Below are 19,290 nucleotides of genomic sequence, written 5' to 3'. Positions count from 1 at the left end.
AAAAAAATAAACCTTTAGCCTTAAAAAAAAGTGCCCTGGCTTTTATTGCTTCCCTCTATAGTCAGCTTGTCTTCATGGAAACACAGGTATTAAATGTACCGCTGCACTCATCTACAAGCCCCACCTTACACTGAGCATTTATTTGCTGAAGGGAAACTTTTCATTACATTCAGTGTCTTCTTATTTACTTGCTTTCACAAAAAAGTGTTATTGGATTAAGCCAAGGGCCTTAATTGAGGCATTCACCTTTGCAAAAGTAAGGCAGAACATATCCAACTCTATATGTATTATAATGTGTACACTTTTACACCTCATCCCCCCACTTCAAAAACTCAAGATTACAACATGTTAATTTAAACATGTTTTTGTCCAGCCTTTTTTCTCTTTTTACTTTGTTGTTGTTGTCTTTCGGCTTTTCCTGGTTAGGGGTCGCCACAGTGGAACTCCGGTCCGCTAATGATTGGCAGTAGATTTTGACGAACGCCGAGGTGCCAGCTCAACGTTCAACGAAGGCATGCCCATTTACGCATGTCTTTCGAACACCCACCCAAGTGTGGGGAGGATATGCAGACTCCACACAGAAGGCACTCCCCGCACTCCAGCCGAGAATCGAACAGGAGAACCTCTTGCTGTGAGGCAACAACGCTACCGCTGCACCACCGTGGAAGTCTATGTATACACGTGTGTGTGTGTGTGTTTATATATATATATATATATATATATATATATATATATATATATATATATATATATATATACACACACACACACACACATATATATATATATATATATATATATATGTGTATGTATATATATATATATATATATATATATATATATATATATATGTATATGTAATGCCCACATTTCCTAAAACTAAAAAAAAAAAAAAAGACTTTTTTATTTTAGTATCTTTATCGCATACAACACTAACTGAAAGTGCTTTGCAATATAACATGCAATTTTTATTACGAAATACTTTATGCAACTACTGTTAAGAAGAAAAAAATGTATTTACATTTAGTTTTCTTTTTTCTTTCTACTTCCCCTTAGTGTCCTTCAAACATTAATGACACAAAGAGGGGCATATGGGTTCCATTCCCGCATATGTTTAGCAAAGTCAACAAAATTCTAATCTTTCCACTTTTTCTTGTAAAATTATACCTCACAAATGTGATTGATGCTTCATAGTCCCACATCCATTCACCAATGTCAGTGTTGCTGGTCCTCTTCCTGTTCATCACCATCTCCCAGCCCCAGACAGTGGTTCAAATCCAAGGCAGTCCTGATTCCTCCAGTTGGCTCCTGTGCTTTTTTCTGTCTCCCAAGCATTTTCCTTTAGACCATTAGAAAAGGCTTCACCAGCAAAGTATCTCTATCAGCTTTATTATCAGAAGAATGAGAAGCAGAGTCCCCATCTGCCAGGTGGCCAACCCCTTGTTGAATAAACTTTCATATTTCCTCCTTAGCCTATTTTGTATACAAAAATAACATTCTCTGATTGCTGGGATAAAACCTTCTCTTCTTCCTGGTGCACAGTGAATAACAATTTCCCCAAAACACTCTACTATCTCCAATTTTTAATGCTTTGCCCTGCTACCTTAGTTTTGCCATGATCAACTCTGTCTGCTGGTGTGATTGCATCTGTACTAATGCATATCTTGACTGCATTCTTGTGGCCAGGTTTAGAGCATACACATTACGTACTTTTTCAATTAACCAATCCTGGTGTGGAATACCAGTCCCAGTTGCTTATCTGTGATTTCATAAAAATTAATACAGTCCATTCATTCCAGTTTCTCTGTACAGTAGAAAATGTCAGGTTTTCCCTGCGTGCTGTATCCTCCAAGTCTGCCATTTATTTGAAACAGCTCTTCTTGAGCAGTCTCATACTAAGCCAGCTTTTCTTCATTTCAGCCTCTGATTTTTGCAGTTTATCAGTTCATCTGAATAGCTGTTTAAAGTGTCTTCCATTTTTTTCAGCTTTTTATTATTTGACTTCATATATCACGTCAGTGCTTCATTTATTTTAATCCGCTCTAACATGTTTGATTTATTTTTTCTCTAGATTACTGGAAGCCATGTCTTGCACCAAAGCTGAAGCTTGAACTGCTTTTTGTTGAACAGCTGCAGGATTCTTCCTAGTCAGTATTTTCTCTTCAGCTTTTCTGGTTGATTTTTTTCCAGGCTCTCTTAAGTTCCTCTTTGCTGGTATCTAGGCAGTGTGCTCACTAGCCAGTAACTGAATTTTATTCAAGCTGACAGTATCATTGGCTGCTGCTGTTCAGTTTATGTGTTCACACTGAGAGAGCTAAAGTTTAACTGTTGATCAGTGTGCAACCATCTTGGAAGTCCCAATGCTGTTTACTAATGATAAATTTAAGCATATATTCGTGCAGGGCATTATTATCCTCAAAGAATTGATGGAGGGTTATGCAAGCATGCGTTACATATGGAATCACTGTTGACCCTATGTTGGGGACTGTTGAGAAAAATGGCTGGGCCATCAAAACAACTTTTATGAGTAAATCTTAATGTTCTAATTTGCACTTGCACTGGCCTTTCCTCGAAAGTGTGCTGTTATTGAGATTTTCTTACACAGTCGTACTTTTTTTTAAATTTATTTTAGGAAGCCATTACGACAGAAATGGATTTTGAAGTTGGAGCAGAACTTGAGCTGAAAGAAGACATTGCAGAGGAACATGAACTCATATTGGTATATATGTATTTTAATAGTGTTCATAATTGCGATAATCTGTGTGTGTTTCTATATCTGTATCTGTGTGTGTGTGTATACTACATATGTTATAGGTTGTGCGTGTGTGTGTATTTATGCATGTCCATACAAATGTAATGCATGAAAAGCTAAGATTACTCTTCTGAATTTGGGGAAAAATGAAAATATTTTAAGCACCTTTCTGATGTCAGAAAGAGTCTAAACAAACTTTTGTTAAGCACCTCTGAGTGCTGTTAACTTTGGATGTTCTTCATGTTTCACTGTTGCAGTCATCACCTGTGGGGTTATCCCTGCTGTGGTAGCCCTCGGTCGGACCGAATACCAGAGTCAGTATTTTATTGCGCCAGCTGCCGGCACCTGTAGTCTGACGTCAGGTCATCAGCGCTATAAAGCAAGGCAGTTGATGTCATTATATCAGTATTTCTTGCCGTGGAGCCCGTAGCAGAAGCAGTTCGTATGAGTGCTGGTCGGTCACTACGAGAAGTTGAATTTCAGCAGAAAACGTCTAAAGCTAAGTACCCCATTGGGGGCCCTTTTTTCTTGCACTAACAAATGTCCGAAAAAGTTAACAATTGTCTCGCCTGTGGAAAGCAGATCCCACACTGAGACTTTCATTCTTACTGTATCACTTGCTTAGGCCCAGACCACGACGTCCCCCGTTGCCGGTTCTGTGCCCTCTTTAATGCAAGAACCATTCACTGTAGAGCTCGTTTTGTAGACAATTATTTTTGTGTTCCATCTTCAAATTCCGATATGGAGAGGGTACACAGATGGACATTCCAAAAAAAAGTAGAGGTAAAGATATAGATAGACTACACAAGGTTAAGCCTTCCGATGACACTACCACTAAGCAGGTCATCAGTTCTCCGGAATTCAGTGAGGCGCTTTCGCAGCCCCTGATGCCCGATTTCGATATCTATACAGGCCTCTGCCGAGACCCTTTCGGAGTCCGGTATGCCGCAGAAATCTACTTCGTCTTCCGAGCCTTTGGCTGTCTGTGCCTCGGTTGGGTCCTTAGCCACGACGCAGGCACCAGCTTCTGAGGAGACCTTTTGTACTACCGAATCTAGACAAAAAACGATGTCTTCACGTCCGACTACCGCTTCTCTGAGATTGACGGATTCTCTCAGGCCTAGAAGCCAGGCCACCCCTAGGAAATCTGCTTCTAGTCACCATCTTGCTACTGCTCCCCCACTCCAAGCACAAATGTGTAAAATGGTGGAGGATCTCATCTCCCTTATCCGAGGTACTCAGGCCCCTACTCCTAAAAGGAAAAGGCATCCTTCTCCAGAAATTATGACAGACCAAGAGTCTGAGGAATCTGATTATTCAGCTTTTGAAGAGGAACAACATCCCTTAACTGCTTATGAGGATTCAGATGCAGAGGAATCCATCCCTTTTGTCTCCCCTCCAGAGGACCTCTCATTTGGGGAAGCCCTTCACTCCCTCAGGGAACATTTTCAGTGGGAATCTCCAGACTTCCCACAGTCTAGGAAAAGATCAAGGTAAGCCCTACAGGGACAGGCCATCCAGGACCCTATCCCAGGGCCAGCAAGGAAGCAAACAATGTACCACGTCCGTCTCTAAGGCAGGGAGTTCTAAGCCAACCTTCTATGGCAAACACTCACAATGACTCCCCCTCCACCGTCTGCCCTCCCTTCACTCATCAGAAACTAGGAGGAAGGCTCACCCTCTTCAAAGACAATTGGGTTTCTGTAACAAAGGACCAATGGGTCTTAAAGATCATTTCTCAGGGATACAAATTCTCTTTCAGCAAACTCCCAATTCATAGAGGGTACCCAGACCTACCCCAAAACCAGTGGGCAGAGGCATTGAAACAGGTCCAAACTCTCCTGTCCCAGGAGGCAGTAGAACCTGTCCCCCTAGGTCAGACAGGAAAAGGTTTTTATTCCAGACTATTCCTTGTTCCCAGAAAAAAGTACACTTGGTGCCCCATCCTGGATCTGTCCAAACTGAACACCTCCCTGGTGGTCCCCAGATTCAAAATGCTAACTTTGCAGCACCTGCTGCCTATGCTAACAAAAAATGCCTGGCTAGTGACACTAGACCTAAAAGATGCGTACCTCCACATCCCCATCAGGGAATTGTGCAGAAAATTCCTGTGCTTCAGAGCAGGCTCTCAACACTTTCAGTTCTCTGCGCTGCCCTTTGGCTTATCTACTGCTCCCAGAGTATTCACTAAATGCTTGGCCCTTGCTGTAGCATTCTGCAGATAGAGAAGTATACAGATTTACCCTTACCTGGATGACTGCCTCATTCAGGCAGAGTGAAAAGAAAGGCTGTTCCAGAAAGGCTGCTCCAGTACCTTCTCTTTGTCAAATCACTCCTAACTTCCCTAGGGTTCACCATCAGTGAGAAGAAATCAAAACAAAATCCCACCAGGAAAATCATTTTCCTGGGAGCTATGCCAGACACTGCATCCCAAATGGCCTTCCTATCCCCAAAAAAGCAGATCTGCGCCTCTACTTTACCCAGCTGGCTTCCAGAAGTCACCTCACTGCGAGGAAGTTACTGCAAACCCTGGGATACATGGCATCTTGCATCCTTCTTATCCATTTCGCTATTTAAAGAACCTTTGGTGTCAGCACTCATTCCCTAGAGACCACCCTCCCTCTGATCCCATGTATAAGGGCCGAGTTTCTCTGGTGGGCAGAGGTCTGTGCCATGAACAAGGGTCTTCCCTTCATACTACACCCTTCCAGCCAGACCATCACCACCGACGCCTCAGACATTGCTTGAGGCGCTCACCTAGCAGGCAGGTGCACCCAAGGCCTTTGGGATGCCCAGCAACTTCACTTGCACATCAGTCAGAAAGAAATGATGGCAGTGCAAAAGGCTCTGACATCCTTCAAACTGCATCTCAGGCCAGGGGTTCTCCATATAAAAACAGACAACACCACAGTGATGTGGTATATCAACAAGCAGGGGGGCACCCCAATCTTACCCCCTGTGCAGGTTAGCCATGAGCCTCTGGCTTACAGCCACCTCCATGGGGCTACACCTAATTGCCCAGTACCTACCAGGGATCAGCAACACACTGGCAGCCCACCTAAGCAGGAACTTACTGGACCCCCACGAATGGGAGCTCCACAGGGAAATCTTTCTGCAAATCACTCAGGAGTGGGGGACTCTGGAAGTGGATCTCTTTGCCTCGCACCTCAACCACCAGCTGCAAAATTTCTGTACCAGGGAGTATCACCTTCTAGTGTGGAATGTGGATGCCTTCCCCTGGAACTCCCTCTTTGTGTACGCATACCCTCTTCTGCCCCTTATTCCCAAGGTTCTGATCAAAATAAGGGAGAAGAGACCAAAGGACATCCTCATTGCTCCAGATTGGGCCAGACAGCATTGAAATGTGGCATTGCAGTAAACAGTGAGTAAAGTGGCATGTTTAATGTAATCATATATACAGTATAGTTGGAAGAAACTGAAGAAATAAGTGTAAAGTGAGAAGAAAAGGAAGGTGGGGATATACAAAAGTATGTTACTTATAAAGTCTATAGTAGTAGGCTTGGAAGGTAAAGGGAGGTTATGATATAGTAGTAGTGACTGAGAAGTTTCATGTACAAAGTTGGTTATTTACAAAGAACTAAGCATCATTTGCAATTTCCAGACCACTTTCCTGTTGCCTTTGTACTTAAAAGGGATGTGTAGGTATCCTAGCATTAATCTAGTGTCCTTGAAATGCGTGTAGCTAGCAGCCTCTTTTAAGCAGGTTTTAAGGTTTGCTTGGAAACTTTTCTGTGTTTTCCCACTGCTCCGCCTCCTCAAGACCTTGCCTGGTGGCACCCTGTACCTTTGCCAGATTGGCACATTATTCCATCAGAACAAGAACCAGGTATTTCCAGGCTAGGTGAGCGCTCCAAGGACCAATTTTTCCTGCTTGGAAAATCCCCATCAGCTGCATTCTGTGGTGAGAGTCTGATGGTAGGGCTGCAGGCCAGCTTGTTGTTGGTCTAATTGGGGAGTGGGGTGGAGCCTTTTTCTGTCCTCATGGGAACATACCCTTCCCCTAACCACAACTCCTCTGAAGGCACAGTCACTATCTGCCAAGGAGAAGAATGCCTTTGCATGCTATTTTTTCCTCTTCAGCTACCTAGTGTGACTGTACTGTGGAACTGCAACCTTGGCTGGCTAGGAACTTCATTGGATGAATGTTTCTGTACTTCTGCTAGAATTCACTCATGTTGTGAGACAGAGCTACCCCCCTCAACCCAGAATGAACAACCTGGCTAACATTTTACAGTTACTCAAAATCTTGACTTCTACTACAAGTACCTGAGCTCCGAGTCGTACTTGGGTCAACTTTGGTAGTGTCAGGGATTTATCCCTGCATGCCGTATAACTATTAAGGTTTCTCTGAATTTTGAGTAGTTATTTACCTTTCTGATAACTGGCAGAATGGATTTTTAATCTTTGGGCCCTAGAATGGAGAAGCTTTGGTAAGTGGAGTCATTTTGTAAAAATGCATTTCAGAGGGATTTTCAGGGTTGAGTAGAGGCTAAGTTATTTCCTTAACTAGGAATTTTCCTTTTTCATAATTAAATGATTTTGTCTTTAAGAACTTGTAAAGTATGGATCCTGGAATTAGTTGGAAGTTGAGGCTGTGATCTAACCATACTTCTTGTAATTGAAAGGGTGCATTATTTCAACGTGTTCCAGTCATTAGGAGCTAGTTAGTTTTTGAACGGTTCCAAAAATTACTGCATTTGCTGTAGAGGAATTGAGAATGAGTTTTCTGGAAGTTGGCTGTCTTGCAGAGGTTTTAAGGTCATCTTCCAAACTGCATCTCTGTGTGTATGGGTGACAATCATGTCATCCCAGCTGGGGAATACAACAGTAAACTTCATTCTGTTGCTTTCTGATCTGACCGTTGTGATGAATTGATTCCTCAAACATATATACACACACACACACACACCTGAAAGGTGACATTTTACATTTACTCCAAATCTTGACTTCTACTTAAAAATCACTTGCCAGTAAGGAACAATGCTCTAATACCGCCATGCTGGGTTGTCCCGTATCCTCACAAGTGGGACAGCAGCAGTAACCACCAAGCTGTTGCTGCATAATCCAGTCAGTTCTGGTACAAGCGACGGTTGGAAATTGTGTCCAAGCATCAATTCTTCATAGACATGCAGATAATGAGAAAAACACAACTGAAAGCAGAGATTTTACAGCTGTTGAAAAATCTTGAATTCAGCATAAACTAAGATTTTAAAATAATCCTAACTTTGACAAAACTTGGTGTGATAATATGCCATCAGACCAATTTATAGTTTGTACTTCTTATACCATTGTCTTGTCTGTCTGTCTTGCTTTGTTAATTACCTTTATAGTGTCTTTACTTGCATGGTATTATCATCAGCTAAAGCTACAATGACTCTGTAGCTCTTTTATGGCTGCATTGGCTCAAATGTACAAAATCTGTCGCAGAATGCTGCCATGTAAGAAGCAGTTCTGAATGAGTAATTCATACATGCATTAAACATCCCTTAAGTTCTCCAAGTCTCTTAGAGTGTGTGGCCATAGCAGATCCAGTTTTAAGAGGGCAACCCATACCCAGCCTGTCAGCATATTTCTGTCTGGAAAAGTCTTCATAGTATCACTCTGTGTGTTACCTTTTACAGTGGATGAATACCAACCAGCTTTATACTTAATGACCCCACAGATGCCATAGCAAACAAACAAAAAAAACTGTATTCCATCAGGTAACCATTAGGTTTTAATCACCTCTATTTTCATGCTGACTTGGTATAATAGCTTGGTCTAGTAATGTACTGACCCATCTAACAACCCCCTATGTTTTAGAGTTGGTAAAGCTCAGAAATTGATGCTTAATTTACTTTTTTCTCTGACTTCTCCTCCTCCTCTTCTGGTTACTTTTCTTCTCATTTAACCTGTTCATTAATGGAAGAACATTAGTATACTCTCACCCCTTGAAAGTTTTTGCTGTTTCACGGTATCTTGTAAATAATCCTGCTTTTGCATCCAAATAAAATCTCTGTGTGAATGAGATCATCATTCTGCATTTTTTGCGTGTTGGCTGTCTTCTGTCATCCTTCTACAGTTTTGCCTCCACAACATTAATTTAGAATGATTTTTAAATAACATTTTTGAGCTCCTTTCGCCTTGTGGCCCCCAATCACCTGTTCTGCATTGCACTTATTCATTTATTCATCTCCCTTTCTTAGTGCTGAAAGTTACTGATAGCGGGGAAGAGCTGAGGAGTGTTGTCACCACCCCAAAAATAGATGCTGTTATATGCCGAACATCTTTCTTCTTTTAGTCGTTTAATGTATGCAGTGTTGATTTTGCTGAGCTTTTGTACTTTTTGGAGGTGCACTTCCAAACATTTTCCCACATGCCATGTCTGTGGCAGGACTCTGCCAACTCCTTCCTACTTGAAAGAATGAGCGAACTACTATTGTTGCTTTCCATACCTTCATGTGTGTCTTCTTTGACAGCTGAGACCACTGCTTAACCTTTGGTCATCTGGAAGGCAGTCAAGGCCAAGTCTTCTGCATGGTTGAGCTAGCCTTGCTAGACATTTTATCTTGATGTAGTCACTTCTGTAGCTAAGCAATGATGAAGTTTCTTAGGCTTACAGTTTGTGACTATTTAAAACTCTTGTACTCACATCTGTCTTCTAAAGGCACGTTAGTGTCTTATCTCCGAACTTCCAGTAATGTTCTGGTTGCATCTGCCTTTGCTGCCTGTGACTCCCATATCCTGCCAATCCCATGCTACTTTAGGGAATTCTATTGGGCTTAAACTTTTCTAAGCTCACCATGTCTCATTTCCAGTCCTCCTTCCAGCAAGCTCCATCATTCTTGCTCTCCCTTCTCTGTTGAGACTTACCCTAGTGGCTTTAATCAGCAGGTCGTGTAGCAGGGCACCGTGTTGTTCAGCAGTTGTTGTGGCCAAACAGTACACACCTTGCTTCTTTGATGCCACTTCCTGACCTCTGTTTGGCTAACTCCTTCAGAACTGCTGAGCAGTGTGATACCACTCTCACATTTGAGACCTGTTTCAACATTAGAATATTGCCTCATTGCTTTTTTTTTTTATTTTTAACTGTTTTGATGCATTTTTACTTTGGACCAACTACCTGCTGAATCTCCTTTCCAAATTGTACATTGTCTAGTTACACTTTGACCGTTTGTAGTTGTACAGTTTCCTCCCCTACCAACTTGACTGCTGGATTGAGGCCTGCCCTTCCTCAGTTAGGTACACTTCAGCCATCTGATAGGGGACATGAGAGGGGTTCCTGGTACATCATCATCCTAGATGCCTGCTGAGGGTATATTTTTTCCCCATCTCCCTTTTCCATTTCCTCAATGTCATGTTATCCTGAAAGTGGATATTTGAATAAGTATCCTTTCTGTTTTGCACCCCTAATGAGTGTTGCACTTTTTTCACTTAATTGGCATGTGACTGTCAACTACCCATCTTTCAGGTGATGTCCAAGCAGTGGAACTTGAACTGCTGTCTCCCCCAGAATGGGTGAGCTAACATTGACCGTTCACTTCCATGCCACCCTGGTATGCTCCTCTAGTACCACGGCTGCTGTTCAAACCTGGATTGACTGGAGAATAGTTAGGCCTTTTTCTGTTTGTGGGCTTGGCTTGTGCCAGATTTTCTTACAAAAACAAGACCATTTTGTTGGCGGAACTTCATCCTGTATACCTAATTTACCATCAAAACTCGGCAAATGTAACCACTGTGACATTGTGACTGCTAGTCTAATGAAAAACTTCCTGTCGGTTCTAGTACAGTTAGGGTTACCCTATAACAGGGATTAATTAGGGAAAATAAGGTTAGGAAGTTACTAGGAAGCAGCTGACTGTGGAGCTTTGCTTGAAGTTATATAAAGGGGCAAATATCCAATTTCCTAATTCAGCAAATGCATGGCAATGCTGAAAATGCTATTTAGTGATTAAAGTAGTCTTACTTAATAGGAAGAGTATTTATACTAATTATGGACCATGTCCATTAGAGCGGTTGTACCAGCAATAAAAACCCCCAAAAAACTGTGACTGTCCATGCCTGAGACTAAAATAGCTACTCAAGCCAAAGACAGTCACAAGACAGTTTTTGTTACGTTCATAATCTCAAAAGCACAATGCAGCAATGTGCTGAGCTGATTGTGAAAGATGTTACCTACACTGAGGATGAAGATGTAACAAAGTTGCTGGCTGATAAATTTATCATTAACTTTACTCCCCCTTCCATCTATCGGTCCCTCAAAATATACCTGAAACTGGCTTGCTTTTACACAAGACCAAGTCCTATTGCTAACAAAAGTTAAAAATAATGCATCAGTGGGTCCTGACAATATCTTTGGATGCATCTTAAATAGCATGAAGCATGATTTAGCCACACCCCTAACAACACTGTTCAATCTCAGTCTCCATATAGGTTTTGTACCAAGTGAATGGAGAACAGCTACTTATTGCCCTGCATAAGGGAAGACCTTCACCAGACCCAGGCAATTACAGACTCATAAGTCTGACCAACCTCATATGCAAAGCCATGGAAAGACGTATCATAGAACTAATCAATAAGAACATATTGAAGCTCCAGACACTGGACCCCATCTCAATTTGGATTCATCAAAGGCAAGTCATGCATACTCAACCTGGTGGATTTTTTTGAAAAGGTCACCAAAGCAAAAGGGTGAAGGCAAAATGGTACATACCACATACCTTGACCTGGCCAAAGCTTTTGACACAATTCCTACTCAGGCAGAGTAGAAAAGCTAAATAAAGTGGGAATAAACCCATATCACCTGCTGAATTACCAACTGAATCACAGATAGGACGCAGGAAGTAAAATAGGGGAAGTTGCCTCCACAAAGAGTGCAGTCACCAGTGGAGTCCCCCAAGGTTCTGTGTTAGGATATTTCCTGTTTGTCTTTTACTTTTCTGAAGTAAAAGCCAATACGAAAGGGCTCTGACCAAGTTTGCAGGTGACTGCAAGCTAGGAGCAGTCATTGAATACACAAATGACTTAGCTAACCTGCAGGAAGTTTTGTCCAAATAAATAACTGGTGCCAAAATTGTGGACTAAAACTAAATGCCAAAAATGCATTATTGTATCCTTTGGAAAGTCATCTATCTCATGGAACTACCACCCTGACAGTATGCCCCTAAGAACTAACCCAGTTGTTTGGGATTTGGGAACTTGTATGAACAGTGACCCACCATTTGCCAATATGTATCCATTGTTGTATGCTAGTCCTTATACTTTACACAGCTTTATAAGCAAAGGGATTGTGTCTAAATCTAGGGATGACATTATCTCCCTTTGCTTAACCCTCATTAAGCCAGTCATTGAGTGTAATGCCTCCCTTTGGCATATATCTGTTCAGACACATGCAACAACTGGAACACCCACAGAGGTACCTTGCTAAAAGGATCCATGTCCTAGACAGCTTGTCCTACATGGACCAACTCAAAGCACTGTCACTATAATCTGTATCCTACCAACTTAGGTCACCTGTGTCTGGCATACAAATCATTCTCTGACTCAGTACTGATGGATTTACTGCACATCAGCAAGTCAAATGGCATCAGAAATACTTGGTCTAGAGATCTATGCCTCTTCTGCATCATCAACAGAATGGTTTGGAGGGACATGTATATCTTGCATTGAATACCACTGCTCTAGGACAGGCTCCACATCCACACAAAACAAAGTTCATCCTTCTAGTGCAACTTGGATCAGTGGATGGGAAACAAAAAAACTTACCCTAGGACTGTCCCCTGTAGCTCCTAAATGCTTTAGCCCATGCATGGGTCCCCTCAAATTATCTATGGTAAGATCCCATTTATTCTCATTAGGGGTAATATGTAATTATTGACCATAGAATAAGGGCAATCTCTAACCAAATGGGATTGGTTAATTTGAGCACAAAAAAGAAATTGTCTAGGCTTAAAATGGTTCGCAAGGGCAGTTAACCTAGTACTTACCTATGAACCTATGGTTTTAATGTTAAGGTAGTCTACCAGCCTAGCTGCAGTCATTTAAATGTGGATGGGCTGCCTGAGGCCTGTAGCCATCTAGTGGATCTTGGACTAATGATTCTCTGCTGGGGCTGGTGAGTGGGGTTGTGTGACATTGTGATTGCTAAACCAGGGAAAAACACCTTGGTTACTGTATTAAAGGTGGGTTTGCCATTTAACGGGTGGGGGTGGGGGGATTGAAAGAAAACCAGTAAGTTAATTGGAATCATGTGACTAAGGAGCTCAGTGTAGGTCACTGTCTTTTCTAATATCAGATTCTTGATTCTTTAGTTGAGAGAGGAAGCCAAGTGGAGTCTGCATGGAGCAGCAAGAGTAAATTAAAGGTGTCCCTATAAATAGATATTTGGAGCATATCCCTGCAAGTAGAAGGGGGAAAGGTGTTACACTGCATGTTATACAAAGTCTTGTGAAAGGATGCAAGTACCTGCTTATATTAGGCACAGAAAATATCGTAAGTGCTGTTTGTTTCTGTTCATTTAAGTTGAAGAAAAGCTTGTGGAATTTTTTTGAACACTTGGTTGAATAAAAGCTTGTGGAATTTTTTTGAACACTTGGTTGAATAAAGAGATTGAAACTATAAGTACTGTTTTGTTCTGGACCTCTCTGAGATGGAGCACTTTATGTTTACGGAGGCCTGTGGAAAGTCAAAATTGAAGTGATGAAATTCCCTCACTTTTATATTATTCCCCAGTTTTGACAAAATAACTTTTAAATTTCCATTGTAAATAATCCCTTTTGAACATGGACAGACTGCTTAAGACAGGTTTTTAGACTGAGGCATACTTCAGCTCATACCACTCATTTTTGGTCCAGAACCAAAACAGTGTTATAACATATAAGTACTTATGAATGGCAACTTGCTAAAAGAGCTAGATAAACCTTCATACAGTACAGGCTTGCTAATATGGTAGATGTTGGAATGTGGATACAAGCCTATTCTGTAATCACTTTCTTTGCACTTTTTGGAAACTGTATTTATTTAATTCTTGATATAGTTATTAATTGATTAGTAATTGGATAGTGGACTGATTGTAGATGACTCATTTCACCCGTAAACTGGGTGTAAACTAAGACAAGTAAAGAATAGAGCAAACAAGGTATAACTTATTTAGACATGTAATACTGATAAAAATTGACAGAGCATCAGATACTAGTAAGTCTTAGTAAATAATCAAATGTTTACTAGTACAAAATCATTTATGCAAACAGAAGTACTGAATATTGAAGACAGGCCTTCCTAATCCTCAAAAATATAGATGTCAGCATTTTTACTGAAGCATGTTTTCATTATAGTGATAGCACACCCTCAGCACTGGGTTTCATTTACTGCTTCTCATTCAGACCCACCGCTGAAAATGAATTTGTTGATGGTGGTGACGTGGCCATATTCTTCAGAAGCAAAATAACATCAAGATTCCAAGCAAGACAATGATCTTCCTCTCTTCCATATCCTGCTTACCATCAAAATTCTATACTATGTCATAGCCAGCTAGTGTACCCCCTCCATGTCACCTGCAGCCCAAAAGACATATGTAATCTAACTGTAGTCCCTCCCCATTGAGCCAGTTACTATTCTCCCGGGAGATTTTAACTATCCTTCCATTAACTGGGTAACATGTGCTACCACAAATAAGTGTCCTTGATATCAGAGAAGTATAAATTAGTGCTTCCTAGATTTCATAACTGCCATATCCTTTTATCAGCTAGTTCACATTCCAACTTGATGCTGAAAAATACATGATCTAGTGCTCACCAATACAACTCCATTATGTTTTTGCACTTAGTTTCTCTATCACTGGTATTATTTGCAATGAGTGCTAAACCTGACCTACCATCTGACCCTTCTGCCTGTAGAGGTTATTCAAGAGTACATTTATTACATCTTGCTGATGACCTGATAAATTTAAGTATCCCTTCTCTTTGATGACTCTGTCTTGCTACATCATAGCTGTTTTTATGCTCACCTTAAATCTTGTATTGAGATATCGGTTCCCATCAGACACAAATACAACACTTAAATTCAGGAATAAACCTCTGTTGTAGAATTGTGGTATAAACAAACGACAATAAAAGGAAAACAAACTTATTGTCAGTAAGACTTAGCTAAATACGCAATGTCTGAAAGTAGACTCAAAAAGATAAACAGAGAACTTAGCAGTGAAATCAAATCCTACAAACATAAGTATGAACTTAAAATTGTCAACCTCAAAGCATTTTATAGCTATGTTAAAAATATTAGAAATGATACCCAGCAATGCACTTGGTTAATACATAACTCATGTTCATCACCTGAGGACATAGCCAGCGTATTAGCAGATAAATTTAGCTCTGACCTTCAGTCTTTATTTCCCCCTGATTTTCCTCTCCATATTAGCATTCTCCCCAGACCCCCTTCAAGCAAGTACTGAGGAGACTTACAAAGGACTAGCTCCATGGGTTCAGAAAGTGTGCCAAATTTCATTCTTGTTAACACCAAGCACTGCCTTATAGACTCACTACTAAACCTTTTCATTTTCAGCCTCTCTACTGGGTTTGTGCTTGTGGTATGGACAATTACTATAGTCATTCTACTCCCAAGGAAGGACCCCCCTACAGACTGTGGTCACTATAGGCCTATACATCTAACCAGACTTGTAAGGAGATGGAGTGCATCATCATAATAATTTATTAACAAGGATATCCGCAGTCTATACTCCCTTGATGCAAACCAGTTTGTATCTGTTAAAGATAGATCTTGCTTTCTAAACTCAGTGGACTTTGTGCAAGTCACTGATGTATTGGATGCTGGTAAATTGGTGCACACTGGTGAAGGCCTTTGACACCAGCCATATTCTGGCTTTATAGACAAGCTAATCAAACTAAAGGTAAACCCTGTGTAACCTTCTGGTTAGTAAACTGGCTCACTGACAGAACCCAGCCTAATAATGAAGGGGGCACTCTGTAATCAAAAGGTGTCGTCACTACTAATGTCCCTCAGAGATAAGCCCTTGGATCATTTCTCCTTGATAATTACTTTTCTGATGTCAAAGCCAGTGTTAAGGGCATGGGACTGAAAGTCTGAGGATGACTGCAACCTCAGAGCTATTATGCACTCTCCAGACGACTTCCAGATTCTCCAGGATATTCTAATGTGTACAAACAAATGATGCCAGGCCAGTGATCATAAGCTAAAGATAAAATTATATTATAAAAGACTTTGCTCAAAGACCACCTCACTAACAACTGGCTCTGCTCCTGCACCAAGCCAGGCTAATACGACATAAGCCCACATCAAATTTCATTCCCTGAATTTTATAGTCTCTATGTATACCCTACTCCCACTTGTTAACACCACCTATCAGCTGCCTACAATAAGAGTATAATTTGATAATTTATTTTCATTTGTAAGGGTATACATATGTACACGTATTAAAGTATACTCAAATGATCAACTAAAGATGAACCCCTGTCCTCAAAAAAAAAAAAAAAAAATATATATATATATATATATATATATATATATATATATCAATAAATATATGCATGTATATATGTGTGTGTGTATATATAATATGTATGTATATATATGTATGTATGTATGTATATATATATATATATATATATATATATATATATATATATATATACATATATGTATGACTTTACTATATTGTTATAACTTTCTCCTTTTCACTAAAGTGCCTATTGTATATTGTACTTTCTTTATTGTCTCTAGATATTTCTGTTAAATTCTATATAAAACTGACACTGTACCTGTCAGTATTCTTGTTTTATTGGAGCTTTTCTCCCCGGGCCTCCGCTGAAAATGGGCTCACACCCAGATGGACTATCCCGGTCAACAAATGTAAATGTGAAATAAATAAAATAAATGTCAAGACATGTAGTTCAGTATCCTTTGGTAAATATGGGCACCCACACACAACATAGATGACACCCCTTTTTAAACTGATGCAGTTATCGGGGACCTGGGCAAGTTTATTGACCGTGATCTATCATTTGAATACCATGCAGCCACTGTCATTAAGAAATCCTTTTCTTTACCCATATTGATTACAAGGGATATATAGTCTAGGTCAAGGGAAGTCATTATCCCTTTCCACTCCTCCTTTATCAGACCCATAATATAATATAATAACCCTTCTGACATGTACTTATCTAGGCATGCTACTCAACTCAAAAGATTGCAACTTTTCCCTCACAAAGACATTCAGGTTCAGGTATTCTGTAAATTTTATAGACTGCCTTAAAGGAAATCTCTCCCTTATAACTCAGTGTTTTTTCATTGTATATTTGTTTTATGAACAGTTTTAATGCATTAAAATAACTCTAGCTGCTTGTTATATTAACATTTTACATACTTAAAATTTTGTTTTCCACAAATGGCTAACATGGGGTTTGACGTATTACAGTGATCTTGTTTTAGTGTGGTATTTTCTCCTTCCAAAAATGCCTTTCAAGTCCCTTTTATATGATGCATGCTAGACACAAGGAAGTTATGTTTTCTTCCTAGTCCATTGAGATAGAATGGCAGTAGTGAGAGTCACAGGCATTTTACACACCTTCTGTAGCTTGCGTGTTTGCATTTTTATTCTTTAATGACCATCATGTACAATGTTCTCCAGAGTCTGCTTTAAACAATTCAAACCAATTTACAGATGCAGTCAAAGTAGCTAAATTACAGCATTTATAAGGGCTGTCATTAGTCCAATGCCATGAGCACAGACACCCTCCCACACTCTTCCTGAGGTGTGAAACCTAGCACTGTAATCTAAGAGCTGTTAACCAACAATTCAGATAACTTGTTCTGCTACTCATCAGTCCAGTGTCTACAGTTGTTTTTGTTGTCCTGAATGTTAGATAAATGTTCTGATGTTCTTGCTATTTTTGCTCAAATATATTTTAAGTGTTTACAAGTGCAGTAGAAAAATACAACCATCTGTTCTTGAATTTGTATTAGTGTATTTTTAAAACTGATGCACAAATGTCCTCATGCATTGTTTTCCCACTTCTGTTGCATTGTTACCCCTTGATTTGTTATATTGCAGGATACAAACATTTCATCAAAACCATAATTTTTAAGCATACAAATCGGTAAGACTAAAACTAGTTTCTATAAAACTGTTGAGTTATAGAAAGTGCTATACAAAATATGTCATCAGTTGTTTGGGTTGCCAATCTTTTTTTTTACTTTAATTTTTTTTTATTTTGAAATATGATATTTTGTCAAACATTACATAAATTCAAAATGAAAAACATATATACAATTCTAAAACCTATAAATATTAGAACATTATTTAACTATATACATTAGTGTCTGTACAGGAAAAAGCAATAGTACATTTAAGTAGATTGTGAAGAATGATAAATCATTTCATAAATATTTTTCCGTTTTCTCAAATATTTCCAGTATTTTCATCTGAGTTATAAAGTGATGTAGGTCTGGTTGTTCTGTTCTTTAGTGTAGATATTTCCATATGTCCAACCGTCAAGGATATGTTTTTAAACTCCTTAAACATGGTAGAAGACGTGCTTTTCCAGTGTATGGTGATAATTTTACGTGCAACTGCCATCAGTGCCCATAGTATCTTGAAATCTTTTTTTGGCACACAGTCCGGGATAGAGGTGTTGAATAATATAATTGATTTCGTTAATTGATTATCATTGAATACAATTTGAAAAAATAATTAATATTTTTCCAGTACAATGTGAGACACTTACAGTCATAGAAAATATGTTGCCAGTCAGCTCTTATTTTAGTTTGACATCTCCAGCATTTATCTTCACTAGCAAATAATTTGGCTAATTTGTGCCGTTTGCAAAACTTCTGTTTAAATATCTCCAAGTAAATAACTGCCATTATATTGACAAAGTTGATTGTTTTGATGATTTTAAGATAATCTTTTTCTCTTCTTCATTAGGAGGGTGGTTGTTTATCTGTGTATACTAACCCCAGTAGTTGCCTACAGAGTAGACTTTTGTTTTTTTTAATAAATTTGTAAATATTAGACAGGCAACCATTGCCTTGATAAAGTTTATTTGAGATTATAATAAGATATTCAATAAATTCTGGAACAGTTTGTCTGAGTGTTACTTGCATTTGTTCAGTTCTATTTATAAGGTGTTGTCTTAGATTTTGTAGAAGTAGCCATGGATCATTATTTATATGTGTCAATTATTTGATCATTAGTTAATATTTGTCCTTGTTCTACCAGTTGATGCCAATAGTTTATTGTACCTTTCTTTAGTATATTTATTTTTTGAATTTGGGATGTATCAAGAATAGTAGGTGTAAAGGCTATTAGAAAGGTCAGAAAAAAACAAGAATTAATGTTTGGGACTTTGTTTATATATATTTTTTAAAAGTTGTTAAGGTAATATTTATATATTTTGAAGGCAATTTATTGCTTTTATTTTTCCCTACTAGGTGATCTTTTAACAACCAGACTAGTGGTAATGGTATGATGGTTAAACAGTTTGTTATATGATTTTGACTAAGTT

At 39.4% G+C, this 19,290-nt stretch overlaps 1 protein-coding gene across 2 annotated transcripts in view; it reads left to right on the top strand.

The window, feature by feature from the left end:
* LOC122809238 overlaps window positions 1–19,290 on the top strand; it is an 82,978-nt gene that overhangs the window by 51,744 nt on the left and 11,944 nt on the right. For both annotated transcript variants that reach the window (XM_044080553.1, XM_044080552.1), the window contains one exon: window positions 2,633–2,719. In XM_044080553.1, coding sequence (XP_043936488.1) covers window positions 2,633–2,719 — 87 coding nt within the window. The remainder of the gene's footprint in view (window positions 1–2,632; window positions 2,720–19,290) is intronic.

This window comes from Protopterus annectens, chromosome 8.part0 (genome assembly GCF_019279795.1).
Source record: "Protopterus annectens isolate FY-2018-M chromosome 8.part0, PAN1.0, whole genome shotgun sequence".
Classification (NCBI taxonomy): Eukaryota; Metazoa; Chordata; order Ceratodontiformes; family Protopteridae; genus Protopterus; species Protopterus annectens.
Note: the sequence above shows the minus strand (reverse complement) of the source record. Positions and strands in the feature narration are given on the sequence as shown.